Genomic DNA, 17401 nt, shown 5'->3' with positions numbered 1-17401 from the left:
AAATATGATTTGAAAAAATCTTCCTCAGCTGAGTCTTATCCACAGAAAACACCTTTCTATTAAAAATTAAAATTTTCTGAAGCAAGAGGTATCAATTTCAATTAACACGGTCTACTTTTTCTGTCGCTGCAGACTAGCAATGCTAGGAGGACTTGTTACCATAGCTTTCATACAGATAAGACAGCACTGCAGGCCACCTCTGTAGCTGATACGCCACTCCTATCATACCTCATGCAAAAAAGGAGGACATTTTGAATTTGCCACTGCAAAATAATAAAAAATTAAAATTGTAAAACAAAAGTTTGGCAAAAATGGAACAGATTGTTCCATCACTAAAGACAGAAAATGAAGTGGTGACTGGATGGGATGGATATTATTGCTTATTTTCTGGAAGTTATTTGATACAAGCAGCACTTAGGGTAATTTTCAACCCCTCAGTCTGGGGTTGAGGAATAAGTGGAAAATGACAGGTTGTAAGGCATGTAGAATAAGGAAAGGAGCTAGATTCATTACCTGAGGTATAGGTTTGGCTGTCAATATGCCAAAACATCTCGTCGTATCCTCAGGAGGATATAGCTTTCGTCTCCTGAAGTTGAGCTCATCAGGTAGAGGAGTCGTTAACACCATTCCTATTACATACAGGTAACAGGGCTGATCAGGTTTGGGATAACTATCCCTCAAACATTCTGGAATCTAAAAATCAAAACACACACAAAAAATTTAACATGGTAAAAATCTGCAAAATTCACCTAAAGGCTATTCTTTGAACAAGACTTCACATGTTTATTTGGAAAGATACTGCTAAAAATGAGGAATAAAAAAAATTAATCTGGACTTAAGTCATGTTTTCTTTCTTAAGCAAAAACGTTTGGTCAGCAGCCTGGCCTGGCAGCCACTAGATCCGTCCAAACACTCGCATCAAGGGAGCACGATACTCCCAGATCTTCCTATTTGCCAAGAGGCAACTTCCATTGCATCCCTAAATTTCCTCTGTGTCCACCCTGTCTTAGAAATGCAAGTCTAACTGTAGAACAGACAGCACTTCACCATAAATACAAGTGACATTTTGATGCCAATTTCCATATTTAGCCAGTAACTCTGGAGCACACTTCCTGTCCAAGGTCTTTGGACCTTAACAGTTGGGGCTGGGGTGGGGTGGCGTGTAGAAAAGAAGATGTGTGTGCACAGGAAAAAAAACTACATCCCAGTAATTCAATTTTCATATAAGCTTGGCTGAACCTACAGCTTTATTAACATGGATTCTTCTCCCTAGCAGAACTGTTTAAAAGTATCAAAAAGGTTTTATACACTTGTGACAAACACACAAACAAAATTCAGTACACTGCCCCTTTGCCCAGGTACTACACTATAGAAGTTTTCTAATAACAATTCTAGCTTGCAGATGTGAATACTTGCAACACCCACAAGCACTTTTAACTCTGCTGCTCATGTTTGTCATAGACCTTAAGAAACCATGCTTTATGTTTGGTAGGAGTTCATTATTTTGTAGGTCTCAAAAATGATCCTCCTGTTTATCTAAAACTAAATTGCAATACATGTAGTCCTGGATTTTAAAGTTATACTGTAGCAAAACTATGGTCTTGGCTTAATGGAAAATTACTCATAAGTTTAATAACTATATTAAGCCCAAGAGGATCTTGTAGACCTTCAACATTTGCCAAAGCTTCTTTTCCAGATGTGAAAAGTTAGTACAAAAGCAAGGGAAAGTATTCTTGGATTCTGCATTAAAAAAATAACTGAGAAAGAATGATGCATCACTTGACAAATCAACTCCTCTGAATGAGAGATACCGTAATTGTGCATTTTACGAGTCACTCTTATTCCAACAATCACTAGTGAGGCAAGAGGACTGAGAAAGGCACTTATAACAAGAAGCATCAAGAAACACTGTGCAAAGATTCAAACTGTTTGTGAAGTCTTGCAAGAAAAAGGTTTTCTCATCTGTCATTCCCTCTGATGCCACAGTATCCTTTCCTAAGCTTTCCTAATAACCATTTAAACTATTAATAAAATTGGGGCATGCAGAGGATGCCAAGAATGGAATTACTTAAGGGCTATCACCATAACTGAGGCTGCACACGAGAACAACGCAGCACTGTAGCCTACTACTCTGAGGGTACATGCTGACATTCCCGTATGTGACCAAAGGCTATCAGTTTCTCCATGAAATGCAAGTGTTATCAGAAGCTACTATGCAATCTATTCTGAATGAGTTACCTGTCCTATTCAAAGGACTTTAGACAGAACCTGTAACAACTGCAGGGCAAGAAGGAAGGTTCCAGAGTAGTTGCAAAATACTCTGACAAAGCTTCTTTTCTCCATTTTCTCTTAAAGTATTTGATGTTCCCCCATAAATACTATCTAAGAAGTGCAATTCTACAAACTGATGTGGCTGAAACCTGTTGTAACAGATCTATGGATAAGTCACTTAACGCAGAGTTATAGCGTGACCCCTTTAGTGTATTAAGTATAATATTTAGAACTATTTTAAAAGTAAAAAATATTAAAAATACACTTCTTTGGTATTCTAAGTTTTCAACAAAAATTTATGAAATTCTGTGTTCAACCAGTAAAGCCACCATACTAAACCAACCATCTAATAAAAAAAAAAAAAAATAAAAAAAAAAAATTTAAATTTCTGTGTTTAGCACCTGACAGATAACTTTGATCCCCTGGGCATCTCCCTGAATCTTCAATTATTTGTCTAGAAAGCCAGTAATTCTTCCTTTGCTCTAGTATATTTACCTGAGAACGTAAAGATTTTACAGATTATTAATGCAAGACAATTCTTCCTCCCGGTTATTTCTATACTTGGCAAATACAGCTAACAAGCTTTACAGAAAGTGTACGTTCTTTGAACTACAAGCATGCTTCTAAGCATATGGTCCCATAAGCTCATTCAGGTAATAGTCCAAGTTTCCATACAGTTAAAACTGCAAAATATTTCCGCTACAAATGCAAGACTTATTGAAAAAGATTCTTATCAGATTAAAAGTTGGCAATTTTGCCTTATCAGTACATAAAGCATTTGATCAGAGATGTGGACAGCAGTGAGTGATACTAACAGCTTTAGGATAGCACTGTCTTCGTTTTGTAGAGCCTGGCCTTCCTGGAACACTGGTTTCTTCTTCATCATGTAAATCAAGCTCCTCCTCATATTTAACCGTTTCTTTACCAACTGGCATCAAATGATCATCCAGTTCACCTGAATATTATGAAAGAGTACAGAGAAATAGCATTATGAACAATCAAATCTTGGTTCCTTCAGATACTACGCAGTAGGTGTGATTGCTCATGAAAACACCTCACCAAAGTTTTTAAACTACACTTACTACTGCAAGGCTCCCAAAGTGTAGCTTTGGGGAAGGAGTGATAAAGGTTTAATTTTTGGCAAAAATACTTATTTATAGTAAAAACATCTGAAATTTTAATTTAAAAAAAATTGAATTCTATAATGACAGTATCAAAGAAAAATAAACTCTTCTTCCCCATAAAAAGCAACCAGTGACTGAAATAGTAATTTAAAAAAAATCACTCACATAGAGTTATGCCAAGAAAGAGGGAACATTATATTTCTGTATCATTCTAAAAAGGGAATTACTACTGTTGAATGTGCACTCTCAACACTGAGTTGAGCAATCACGGTGTTATTCTTGGATACATTTATTGGTATGAATTCAGTGATCAAAAGGTTTAACTCAGACAGAAAAAAATACAAACCCCAGACCTACAAATTTTTTTGCTTAAAAGATACATAAATACTTCTGTACTTCATCAAAGTACTCATAACATGGAATTCTCTTTAAAACATTCCACAATAAAGAATATGCTCCATTACACTTACTAGAGACAAGAGACCTGAAATAATCCTGCAATGTCCTATTTTTGGAACATGACTTACAATACTGTAGAGAATACAATAAATTTAGGGCTGTGTATTTTATATTTTAATCTATAACAATTGACTTTAAAAAACAAGTTATTTTTTGGCTGCAGGATGTAGTCCCTGACCTATCATCAACATCTTCTAGAGAACAAGACTCTTTTCTTCTTTATTAAATACATTCAATGTCAAAATCTACGTGTCTTATATTAACACTGCATTTGCTGTTTAAGACAAAATATGTTAAATAACATGATTACCCTGGAAAATTTAACTTTAGCTTACAAGGTGTAAGCTAAATTAGTAAGTACATGATCATATCACAAAATAAGGCAAGGGAAAGGAAGCTATATTAGATGGCTATAGCAGAAATGCATGTATATGCATAACATCCATACCATGTTCAATTTCTCAATTATAAAATATTCTTTACCAAAGAGGTGTTGCTTTTCCAGTTCTTACCAATTTTGTGCAGTCTTTCACAGCAAATAAGAGCTACAACTCTCTCAGCCAGTCTTGCACAACTCATTGGAGGACCCTATAAACATTTAAATATTTCTTAAGAACTTTGGTTGATTAGCACATTACTTACTATACATGTTTAATTAGTTTAATTTAACACAAACTAGGTAAGCAAAACTTTTTTAAAAAACGCACTGATGACAGTTTTGTGAAGATATTCAAGCTTATGCTGTTTTTCCACAAAAGCCAAAATTACAAAATTACAAGAACACAACATACTATTGATCAAAACTAATGAAGGACATTTTCCTACAACTGACACATAAATGTGTGAAAAAAACCAAGGCACTGAGAAGAGTATCTAAACATTTTTACATTTAGAATAAAGAGTAACTGCTGGAAAACAGATTATAACAGAAACAAACAGCAATCTAAATACAGTTACAGAGCACAACACAGGAAAAGAAAAAGTGATTTTCATTTACAACAATGAAACTAATTCTAGAAATGGCACAGACACATCTATAACAACACATTCACTTATTTCCGTACTTTTCTTTCCCCAAATACCTACAACAATTGAAGCTCGAAGAGGTGAGTTGATTGGCAGGTAGAGAGTAGAGTAAAACGTATGATCAGGTAGTTCTCGGGTTTTACACTTGGGAGCTAGGTGCGTAAATGGATCACTCGGTAATCTAGCGCAGTACCTAAGTGCACAAAACATTTTACAAATCATCAAAAGCTGCAAATTGAAACCTAAACACGTTTCAGTGGAATCTTACCTTACTGGTTTAAACACTACAGAAGATGGTTTCAGGCCATACTGAGCACTGCAAGGGTACACTGCTGACTCATATTCAACTAACTACAGAGCAGAAGACCTCCAAGTCCTTTACTACAAAGCTGGTCTCCAGCAAGGTGGTTCCAAGGTTGTAATGGTGCACAAGACTATTCCATCTCAGGTCCCAGAGTGTGCATTTGTCATTTAATCTTCCGAGTTTACTGTCATCTTATTCCTCTTATCTGTCACAGTTCTGTCCTCTGAATGGTAGTCTTTCCTCCACTGCACTCACTTCTCCCTCTCCCACTTGGTGTCAAATGCAAACGTGCTGATGTTAAACTGTATTGGACCTCCTAGTGGCCCATGAGTAATGCCACATATAACCAGCTGCCAGCTAGCCTTTGAACCATCTACCATTACACCCTTTGAATCTGACTGCTTTGCCAGGTTTTATTTACAGGCAGTCCACCAAAACAGCCTGCATCTCAAGAATTTGGGTACTAAGGTACTAGGGCAATTGCATCAAAAGCTTTACTTAAGTAAATTATATTCACTGCTTTTCTGCGGTTCCTAGAATCAATCACTTCATCACACAGGAGACAAGGTTGGTCAGGCAAAAACTACCCTCAATAAAACTCTATTGGCTGCAGCCAGCCCCCTTTTCCTTTATGTACCTTGAGACTGCTTCCATGAGGACTTCGTCCATAATGTTCCATATGACTAAGGTAAAACTGACCAGTCTAGCTCCCCGGATCATCTTCCTTGCCTTTTTTGAAGTGTCATAACGTTTATCTTTTCCTGTCATTGAGGGCCTCCTCTAATTGCCATGGCCTTACAAAGATGGTACTTGGCTAGCCCCCTTGGAAGCATACCATCCTGTCCTGGGGACTTGTATTATGTTCAGCTTTATTTTTGTTTTTAAACACGACAACAGATTGCTATTACAAATGTGAATAGTAGAACTGGAAGATTTTACTACAGTTTTAACAAGCCACTTTTATTTATTTATTTGTTTTGGTATGTTTAAAGCTAGCTTGTTGAGCAAAAAAAACCCCAAAATAATCTTACTACCCCTTTTGAAACTCAAGTTTTCAGGGCAGCTTTTAATTAAACAGGGAATGACATCACTGTATTTATTATCAGAGCTAGAACCTCTGTAGGATAAAGAGACAAAAAGCAAATTATCCCTTCCAATCACTGTGACCACTTTCCTTAAGAGAGAAGATCCTGTCGAGATTTCTAAACGAATATGTGTACAATGCCCCAGCCTGTGCCTCCATGTTGCAAGACAAAGAAACTTTTTATTCAAGACAAGTAGTAAAAAGCGAATATGCCTCTTACCTATTTATGTGTCCAATAGCCGTATTAATAGTAACTCTTGGACTGTTCTCATCTGGCCTCAACACATAGGGTGGAAATACATCATCATCATCAACAATGGGTTCAGTTTCAGTTTCATTGGTATCAACAGATTTTGAGCATTTGTTTCTGAGGATCTTAACATTTGAAGAACAGAACATGATGAGAGATTTTCCCCTTAAAAAAATACCTATATATTTAACAAAACCAGGCACATTCCTTTGACCTCATACCTTCTCAATTGCTTTGTATGTCTTAAGATCTTCTTCAAAACTTTTGATTTTGTCTGTATCTGCTAACATAATGTAATTGGAAATTGGTGCTCTAGCTCTTCCTTTTGACTGCACATAGGAACGGTATTCTGTGGGCAAATCAAAACGCACCACCAAGTTGCATTTTGGTATATCAACACCCTCTTCTACAATACTAGTAGCAATAAGTAAGTTCGTCTCATGTGCTCGAAATTTTCTAAGAACCTGCAAAAGTAATGAAGACAAATTTGAGAGATTAGTCCCAGATCCGTTTCCGTCACCAGATTCATCAAAACCTAGTAAAAACAGAGTGGATCAGACATTCCAAAACCTTGTCTAAATATGCAGATATAAAACTAGTACAAAAAAAATCTTTTTGGAAACAGAGCAAGACTATTTATCAGAACAGGCAGATTTCTAGGAATCAAACCTGGTATGTGGAATTACACGAGTCCAAGAAGCTAGTACAGCCACTTGCAATGGAGAGGATCCCATCTATTTATTTACAACTAACTTTTCAGCTGTAGTATTAAAAAAAAATAAAAAAATAAAAAAAATGCTTTTAGGACAGCATCGTTTCCAACTGTTCTGAGGTTGAAACATCCTTAGGGGGTGGAGCACATTCTAGAGCTGGTATTTATACTACTTATTAAACAATGCTAAGGAAAGGCGAGGTTTCTGGAGGGAAGTCTGAAAGACAACCCAGCCAGGGGTAAGTGATAAATGCATTTGCTTTCAAAATACTTCACATGTTTTAAGTGAAACCAAAATCATGTGGTTTTATATTAGTATCATTTAACGATTTACCAAATTCACTCCCAGCAAAGATAAATATCAAAACCAGCTCAACTGTTGAAAACATCAGGAACCTTAATCTTCTTTACAGTATTACTGTACTACTACTAACCCAATGCAGAAAAATTAGATGGTTGATGATCTGACTAGACACAAACATGATCTTACATGAAGTTTTAATTTCTGTTTGTGTAATGTGACATAGCAATGTCTCCAAACGTTGGGGGTTTTGTTTGTTTGTTTTTTTAATGATGAATATCTGTATCTCCAGTAAGTATGCATATCTGTTAAATCCCGGGTATTCCCTGAACTTCCAGTGACTGTGCCGCAGACACTGCCTGTTAAGGTTTTTTCTTGTTTTTAAAGACAAACACACACACACAAGAAAAAAGAAAAAAAAAAAGGAAGAAAACAAAAGGTTCTGAAGGTACTGCTAGTTTCCATTATTTTTCTTTAAGTTACCTCTTCCTGTTTTCTGAATTCTACTTCCATCTGCTTGTTACGAGGCTGGTTCTTGCCAATGCCATGTCCAGTTATAAAATTGCTACTGATGTAAGCCAGTTCTGGATCTTGCTTGCCAGCTTCTTTTATCAACCTAAAAATATTACATGTGTTTTTAGAAGTCACACAACCCAGAAAATGGAAGACAATCTTTAGTTTGGAAGACCTATGTTAATAGAAAAAAAAGGAAGCATGACAATTAAGCCATGCTAACACATAAACTGACCTCAGGCTTCTCTAAAAACACTAATTCTAGTGAAAACTTCTGTAAGGATAATAAAAGACAGACTGCATACATACACAGCATGAGTGTGCATGCATCACATGCATTTCAGACCTACCATGGTAAAACCAGATATTTTTAAACCAATCTATTACTCTAAGGCTCCCTGTTGTTAAGGCACCCTACTCACAACTGCTTTAGTTAATCTCATTTCCTGTAAATTATGACTGATTTTAGCAGAAAGACCTGTAAATGCTCTCTCAACAAAGTATGTTTCCTCAATATAATGTGTTAATTTTCAGGTTAAAATACAGATTCTTATTCTCCTTAATATAATAATACATATTCTGTTCAGGTATACTAATGACAAAATGTTGACCTGTTTTTCTGAAGAGGAATGCTCAGCCTACCCAGTGAGATGTTTACTACTTTTGAAATTAACCCAAATGTATCTACAATTAGAGGATTTAATCCAATTCTTTAAAAGGAACAGTGAACAGGGGGCTAAGGATCATCCATGCTCTCAGTTTATTCCCCTATGTCTTTCTTTAGGTTACAGAATCAGGAAAGGCTGGCTTCTGCAGTGTTTTAATTTCCAACAAGGTCAAGATTGCTTATATAAATAATGCACTGAATCTAGAACTAGGCATTTATGGATTTAAAAGCATAATTACCTTATGCAATCAAAGTAATTATGCTGTAGCATCCTTAGTTGTTCTGTTTTCAGCATGAACAGAACCTTGGATTTCTCAGTCATAACAGGTTTCTGAGCAGCAGAGCCAATAAAAATCAAGGGATCATATACAAAAAGTTACATCCCTTGCACACCTCACTATAGCCATCCCAGGACCACTTTGCTCATAGCACATCTGTCATGTCTACTACCAGGTTCTCCTCATATCCAAAGGACAGCCTGCCTCTGTGTACCTCCAACAGTAATTCTAACCTTTCCCAATTACATCTCTAGCAGTTCTGCCTCACATAAGATGGGTGTTGTGCCAGTCCCCCACTACATGCCTACCGCCTGCCCAGCAGGCTGCTGCCAAACCAGATGGAAAATGGCAAAGTTCTCTCTGCCCTTTCTACCCTTGGAAAACTACTGAAGTCTCTCCCCTTCACCTGGCCACTGTTTTAAACAAGATTTATGGGAACAAAAAACACCTTGAAGACTTCCTTTCCTTCCTTCACCATCTGTTAAAACTGGAATGGACAGGGAATATAGGCAAGAGAATAGAAAAGTGGCAAATAGCTTGCTACACTTACGGAAACAGACTGGAAGGATTGTCCTGTACTAAAATGTGTGTGATTTTTTAGTTCAAGGCTGAATGGATTCATGTTTCTGTATGCAGTCTAGGCTCTTGAGACAGACGTACTAAGCATGGGTTAATAACTGGACAAAAACCATAATTATTTTTTTATATTTCTTTTTCCACATGGCATATTTGTCAAGTCATATAGCTTCAGTCTGAGTACCTACTAAGCATCTCAAACATTGTTACTGTATCTCACTTATTACAGAAGTGGACAATTAAAAACATCTGAATAAACATTTCACTGTGCAGATCTTTAGCAAGTTCTTGAGAAATATTCAAGACTTCAACCTTGTGGTTAAAAAAGTATTATTAGTGGTAGGTAACAGGTGCTGTTTTTCAAATAGATACAAAACCTTCTGCTTTCAGACCCCTCTCAGAGAGAGTTGAGAGGCACCGCAATGAAAATGGAAGGAAACCGGGCTTTAGAAGATGCTGTCTCTTCTGAAAGGGAGCTTACAGACAACAGAACTCAACTGTATACACCAAATAAAACAGTAAGTGTGCCACTTCATCAGTTGTGTGTAATAATAAAGAATAAGTTGAAGTTTTTGGGTTTTTTTAATTTGTAGTATTTACATGTGCAGTGGCTGTTGCTAAAGATCTCTAAAGAAAAATATTATCTCTAATTACTGCTTCAGAGAAAATTCCTACCCATTTCTCCCAGAAAGTACAACACATGCCATGAATTTTGCCCTTCCTTAGCCATCATGGACTTCATAAAATAGGATTCTAGTCTCTAAATACTATCATAATAAATATATTTTAAGAAAAATTATACTTCTGCTTTAACTTAGTTCTGTATAACGATCCATACTAGATTACTGTAAGCTCAACTGGTTTTGATATACTAATGCAAACAATCATGACTTCCTTATTCAGGAGACAGTCTTTCCACCTGTATATACAGCGTAAGTATAGCTACAATCAGCAGACACCCTTGAACTAAATCCACTCAATTGAAGTGAGCCTACAGTGAGGTTCTTCACTGAAAGCTTTCAGTCTTAATTCCAACAGCTCAGGTCTGCTGATCATCCAGGTATTTTGAGACCAGATGTGTTATATGAGGTGAAGGAGCATTTTGAGAATCTGCTAGGTAGCTTTCAGAAGTGGATAATAAGTTACATATAGTTTTATTTTTTGCTGCCAATAACCTGTACCAAACGTGCCTAAAGCTTAAAGATGGCAGAATTTGGTTACCTATCTGATCTAGACATCATATTCTGACAGGTTCAACAGCAGTTAGGATATAGTATAATGCATAAATTGGTCTACATGAACGCACAGTGGAAAAAGTATAATTTAAATCACATTCATAACTTAGCAGAGAAGAAAAAAAAATCACAGTTCTGTTCACTCCCTGTAGGATAATGAAATACTCATTTCAGCTCAGCAAAAATTTATCAGAATCTGTTAATGTTATTTCTTCAGGAGTTATTAACAGAATATGTTCATTTCACTGAATGGCTTAGTTTGCCTCATATTGCTTATTTATGTAAACATATCTAAAAATGCAAAGGCGGCAAAGAAAAAAGATGAAATTCACAAAACACATAGGGAAGTCTGCAGATCAAAGAATATATTATGCACTCAAACTACTGACTCACGCAAAAAGGTAACAACAGAGTGGTCAGATTCAGAGGTATCCAGAATGCAATAAACAAATTGCATAGGACATTTAGTACACTATCAAAAAACCCCTACCAAATCCTCAAAATCAAGATAGGTGAATAAATCAGATGTCATCCATGGTTTGTGGCAAACAGCATTTAACAATTAAGTGTTATGTAAAACTAACATGAATCACATTCAGGAATAAGAACTGATAAGGAACTAGAGTATTGCATAGTATACCTTGGCAAATACTCCAGGGTTCATATTTTTCTTGGTGGAGACTTTAAGAAAGTGCTTAGTGTTTGACTGAATAGGTTTTTTATAAACACCAACTGTTAAAGTAGTACTGGTAAATCTTAAAGATATTCGTGCAAGGGCAAATTTGATTTTCTGTAGACTTGGATCATATAATAATGTGATTTAGTAACGTAATGGTAAAATTTCCAGGAGTGTTGCACTCTGTAGGTTAGGGAAGTTTCCAGCATCCATTGCAAATATAAATTTAAACACTGATTAAGACAAATCAGTATATGACTATTTTACAAGTTAAGTACAGTGTCCTGGTTTCAGCTGGGATAGAGTTAATTTTCTTTCTAGTAGCTGGTATAGTGTTATGTCTTGGATTCAGCATGAGAAGAATGTTGATAACACACTGATGTTTTCAGTTGTTGCTAAGTAGTGTTTAGACTAAGTCAAGGCTTCTTCAGCTTCTCATACCCAGCCAGCAAGAAGGCTGGAGGGGCACAAGAAGTTGGGAGGGGACACAGCCAGGACAGCTGACCCAAACTGGCCAAAGGGGTATTCCATACCATGTGATGTCACAGCTAGTATATAAACTGGAGGGAGTTGCCTGGGGGGATCGCTGCTTGGGAACTAATGGCATCGGTCAGCAAGTGGTGAGCAATTGCATTGTGCATCACTTATTTTGTATATTCCAATCCTTTTATTAGTATTATTGTCATTTTATTATTGTTACTATTATCATTATTAGGTTTTTTTCCTTCTGTTCTATGAAACTGTTCTTATCTCAACCCACAAGTTTCACTTTTTCCCTTTTGATTCTCTCCTCCATCCCACTGGGTGGGAGGGAAGTAAGCGAGCGGCTGTGTGGTGCTTAGCTGCTGGCTGGGGTTAAACCACAACAGTACAGTATTTCACATTTTGCCTTCTAAAGGAATCAAATTACAAACTCAGGTCCAAAACAAGCCCTTGAGTACAATTTTCAAAGACACATGCTCTTCCCATCCACCCCATATATATATAGAGTGAATTTTTTTGTTGTTATTCTTTACACAGATCCAGTATGATCTCCTAAACCAACTTTAAAATAGAGTTCTGAAAATACAAGACAATCCCCTAAATATTCATGATATTAACACCCATGTGCCTGCAGCTGAGTCTCTTTTTTCTTTTTTAAAATGCATTTAAAAAAAAAAATAAATAAAAAGCTTTACCTATTTAGAACAACTGCTGTGTATCTTCTTTCCACAAAAATAATTCCACATAAAATATTAGTAAAGGGAGATGGGAAATTAGTCTCTGGCTTCTCTTTCTCCTCAATTTCTTCATCCTCATCATCATCTTCAGAATCACTCCAAGATACGTAGTTATCCTGATTCCTATTGTTATACCATTCAACACTTTCAAACTGCTGCCGTTCATATGGTTTATATTTGCGCAAGATTTCAAGCAGCTTTATTACTTTTGGGGTTACAAATTTCAGATCAAGTGAGGCAGGCGAGAAGTGCTCTTCACAGAGTGCATGTATTTTCCTTAGGAAAGTGTCTGTAAACAATAAAAATTTCCTGTGCAGCTCCTCTTGTTCATGTTTGATATACTTCTGTAGCTCTCTCACCATCATCCCAGCTACCTTATCTGCACACCACGGTCCCAGAACAACCAACACAGCTCGACAGTCTGACAGTATCTACAACACATGAATTCAAATATCAGTTCAAAGAGTACATTCGTGAACTATTCATTTAAGACTGAGATCTTGTTTCTCATATAGCGCAATCTTTGTAAGGATTATGACAATTGTTCTATTATAAAAATATTTAGAAGTCTGCTTTTGTTATTTAGATGACCTTGGGAATTTTCGTGTTTCTAATGGAGCAAGTTTCCCCCTCCCCCCTAAATTACTATAACTACACTTTGAACTTTGTACGTTTCTGAATGTCAAAAAAAAAAAAAAAACCTTAAAAGAGTATTTTAGAATTTAATGGAATTGTAATTTGAAATTTGCCTTAAAATAATTATGCTAAAAAGGAGAATACTTCTTGAGACAGCTAGATAAATAAAGCAGAAATTATTATCCTTTATATTTAACATAAAACTAATAAACTAGACAGTTTACTAGGCATTTTTACTTTATTTGTTACTGATACTTGCCACAGTTTCAAAAGCATCTAACCAGAAAGTTGTACAGGGGCCTTAGGGTAATCTTAGCAAGTCTACCCTCTCAAAGGAGAAAAATTAGGGGTTTGTATGTGTGGGTGAAATAGGAAAACAAGAACTATACCCTACTCAGAGACCATAGCATAGGTAGTTGAGTACCATCAACATCTTATCCGATGGCAAACTTTCCACCTGAAGAGTCAAGTGGTCAAACAATAAACTAGGAATCCAGAAATGGGATACATTGATAATACTATTAAAAAGACTCAGGATATGGATGTACCATTACAACAGAAGAATTACAACAGAACTGTAACAACAGTCAGGATGATACAGTTTTCAGTTGCTGCTTTAATTTCTCTTCCTTCTTCCCTTCTATGAAAAAGTGAAAAACAGGTTATCATCCCCTTTACACTATCCTCCCTGAAGTTTGTCAGCTGTAAGTATTAAGGGCAAAATTTGTCTAAACTAATCATAATTGCACATAGAGGCTGGATGCTCTCTAGTGCCAAGACAAAAGGCTCTTCAGGCTGAAAACTGATTTCTTAATATGGGTGCCTCCATCTTCTTGGAAAGCTATTGGATCAGAAAACAAGCACAGAGGGTTACGCGCATTAGAAGCATAGCAGTTAATCCACTCTTCTGGACTATGGAAATCTTGGGGATTGCCACCAGCATTCTTTATATATTTTATCCTATTACATTTTCAGTTTAGCACAAAAGTAACTGGGAGTTTCTTTTTCCATGCAGCTGTGATAGGCTGCCTTATGTATCATCCTTCCCTCTGGCCCAAATAATCTTATTCTGGACAGCGTCAGAGTGCTGGGTTTCTAAGAATGTTGAAGGAAACTGGAATACTTTGGGCTGAGTAAAGAAATACATTCTCCAACTTCCTCATGGACTATTATAGAAATGTGACTCGCTGCTGACTTCTTGTTAATCAAAGACTTACATACCTAAATAGTTGTACCTCAGGAGGCAATTCCAAACCACAAAGCCCAAGAGGGAAAAAAAGCTGCCCGAACCCCATGTGTCAGAGGTCCCTACTCAATACACCACGCCTTCTGGCCTCTACTCTGCCATCTCGCATGACAACATAGAGGCAAACACATGGAAAGTTAGGGGCAAGCTTGAGGCTCAAATTCCATTCCAGCTAGGTGTGGCACTAGTCCAATATTGCTCTAAGGTAAATTGTAGAAACTGTAGATCTGTGGCTGGAATTTTTGCCTGAATTCTTACTTTATCATCCTTTAATACACCTGGGTACAGTTTTTCCAAATACTTCCTGAGGTATTATTTCCTCTTCTGTACTCAATTATTCAAAGGTCATGAGAGATCACAAAGGCGTCAAATTCTTGACTTCAGAAATAAGGCCCCACAACATCAGGGTGCAGAATTATTTTACTGCCTTAAGCAAATTTGAATCTCAGACTAGATGAAGGTCTAATCAATGGTTGACATTCATGCCCCACTCATTTATGGAAAGACCTGCGCTCTTAGTGAGTACAAAAATCAGAAGTCTTTTTGCTCAGATAGTCTAGGATGGCTAGCTTAGAAAGTTTTAATAATGTAACATACATGGCAAAGAAACACAGCAGTAAGATTTCTATTCTCCAGGTTTTTCACATAGCTTAATGTCCTTACCTGCTTAGAAATTAAGGTGGAATCTCTTTCTTTTGAATGTACAGATATGTTGCAGTCATTCAGAAAAGTAAGCGCTTCATCCAATTCTTTTAATAATCTTCCATACAACCCACTTTTGTCAGTATATGGTCCACAGTCTACAACAATCTCACATGGCTGAGAAGTATATCTTAATTGAGGGCAAAGATCAAGTTAAACACAGCTTCTCAAAGTCAGAGCTATTTCAGCCTGTTAAGGTTATACAGCAAATAACAACAGCAACATGAAGTATATTCAAGCATGTTTCTTTCCCCACCATGAATTAATAATGATGAATAGATACACAGTTAAATATTTCAAAGTAAAACACCTGCACCACCCTAAATACTTCATTCTAAAATACCATTCCTTCTAATACACTCCCTAAAAAGGAGGTTAATATCACTAATATTAATTTCAAATATTGGAAAATCTAAGGCAAAGCAGACTGTATTTACTTGACCACCATCTTGACTTTTGTTTTTCCAAACTGTAATCTTTTGATATGCCAAATACAATCCACATAATGTCAGTTTAGGTCTATATATACACACTTACACAAGTAATTACTCTTCTTGAATGACAGAGCTATGAGTGAGAAATTCCTAAAAGCAATGGTTCACTCAAGTTCAGAAAAATGCCTTTAAAAAACACACCCACAAAACACCTGTTTCAGAACATGAAATAACCATCTTTGACTTTGTCTGAAACTCAGTTCACCAGTACAGCTGGTGCAAGAAAACATGGTGCATATGAATCATTTCACACTAATTTTCCTCTACAACAAATCATCATTCACAGGATTCTACATTCTGTAAGAACATACAGGAAAAGACCCACTCGCTCTGCTATTGCTCTGCTACTTCAATTTTGGTTTTACTGCTCCCTCACATCTCCCTGTCTTTCATCAGCCTCTAAACCCAGGCTACTCTTGGGGCAGGGGCGGAAGGGGGAAGAAAAAAAAAAAAATCATGCAACTTTTCCGGCATTAAGAATATCTTGTACTGTGGCTGTTGCAACATTTTCCTAAATTAAATAGCAACATTATGGCACACTCCGAACATGAACCAGTTACTCTCCAAACATAAGACAGTGCATTTTACAGGTTCAGAAATATGTTGTGTAACATGAATTTTTTGGTTGGGTGTGTGTTGGTGTAGGTTTTTTTGTTGTTGGTTGGGTTTTTTGGCTTGTTTGGGTTGGGGGGGGGTGGTGGTTAGTTGTTTTATTGCCTTTTTTTTTTTTTAAATTTTTTTAACAATTACAGAGAATCTTTGAATACCAAGGCCAATCAGCCTTTGACTTAACTTTAAGGAAAGATGTACTTCAACACTGGTTACTCAAAACGCAATTTAATGTTCCTTCCCTGGTGCAAATAGAAGTAATGGCATCACATACACATAAACTTTCCTAAAATTTAAGAGAGCAAATATTTCTACTGGTTTATTCTTTTAGCCAAAATGAAAACGTAGGCATCAATTTAACAGCCATAACCGTACAACATACCTGTCTAAGACCACCAAGTCAGTTGCAGTTTCAGCATTGCTCTTTAAAATTTTCTCCAGTTTCTGGATCTTCTCCTCTAACTCGGCAGGATCACATTTCCCATTTAAAATGGAAGCTGTTAATCCCAAGATTCGAGGACATGATGGATAATCCTCACAGATCTGTGAAGTAAAACAGAATTAAATACCTTAACTGCAAATCTACCATCAAGCTAGCAGACTGCAAAATTAGATGCTTACATGGAAACTAGTATTTCAATAGTAGGTGGTGGAAAATGAACCAAACATTGAATGAATATTTTCTATTCTATCGACTGGAAGTTAAAGTAGAAATCGAGTAACGATTTAACAGCAATCATCTTTAAAGGTAAATATTTACAATGTGAAAAAATATAAAGAAATAAACAGTTAGCATAGCACAGAGTATCCTTGCCACATTTACAACACACTTATCATAATACTTCCACACCATGTAAAAACTAAAGTATCATCTAAAAAAAATAGAAGACATATGCTCTGGTTAAACTTGAAGAGAGATTTGGAAAGACATCTATTATACAGGTTTCTCATATTGTATAAGCCAAATATCACATGTAGCCAAGAATACCCTCAAAGAGCCCTGCAAACATCTATAGAA

At 36.4% G+C, this 17401-nt stretch overlaps 1 protein-coding gene across 1 annotated transcript in view; it reads right to left on the bottom strand.

Moving 5' to 3' along the window:
• The window catches only part of DICER1 (dicer 1, ribonuclease III), a 66737-nt gene that overhangs the window by 16097 nt on the left and 33239 nt on the right, over positions 1–17401 (bottom strand). Inside the window, 10 exon segments of the mRNA XM_075029905.1 lie at positions 514–693; positions 3087–3226; positions 4367–4442; positions 4941–5073; positions 6489–6643; positions 6740–6982; positions 8015–8147; positions 12655–13127; positions 15242–15410; positions 16766–16926. Coding sequence (XP_074886006.1) covers positions 514–693; positions 3087–3226; positions 4367–4442; positions 4941–5073; positions 6489–6643; positions 6740–6982; positions 8015–8147; positions 12655–13127; positions 15242–15410; positions 16766–16926 — 1863 coding nt within the window.

The sequence above is a fragment of the Buteo buteo genome, chromosome 6 (genome assembly GCF_964188355.1).
Source record: "Buteo buteo chromosome 6, bButBut1.hap1.1, whole genome shotgun sequence".
In the NCBI taxonomy this organism is placed as follows: domain Eukaryota; kingdom Metazoa; phylum Chordata; class Aves; order Accipitriformes; family Accipitridae; genus Buteo; species Buteo buteo.
This window is presented reverse-complemented; position numbering and strand designations above follow the sequence as displayed.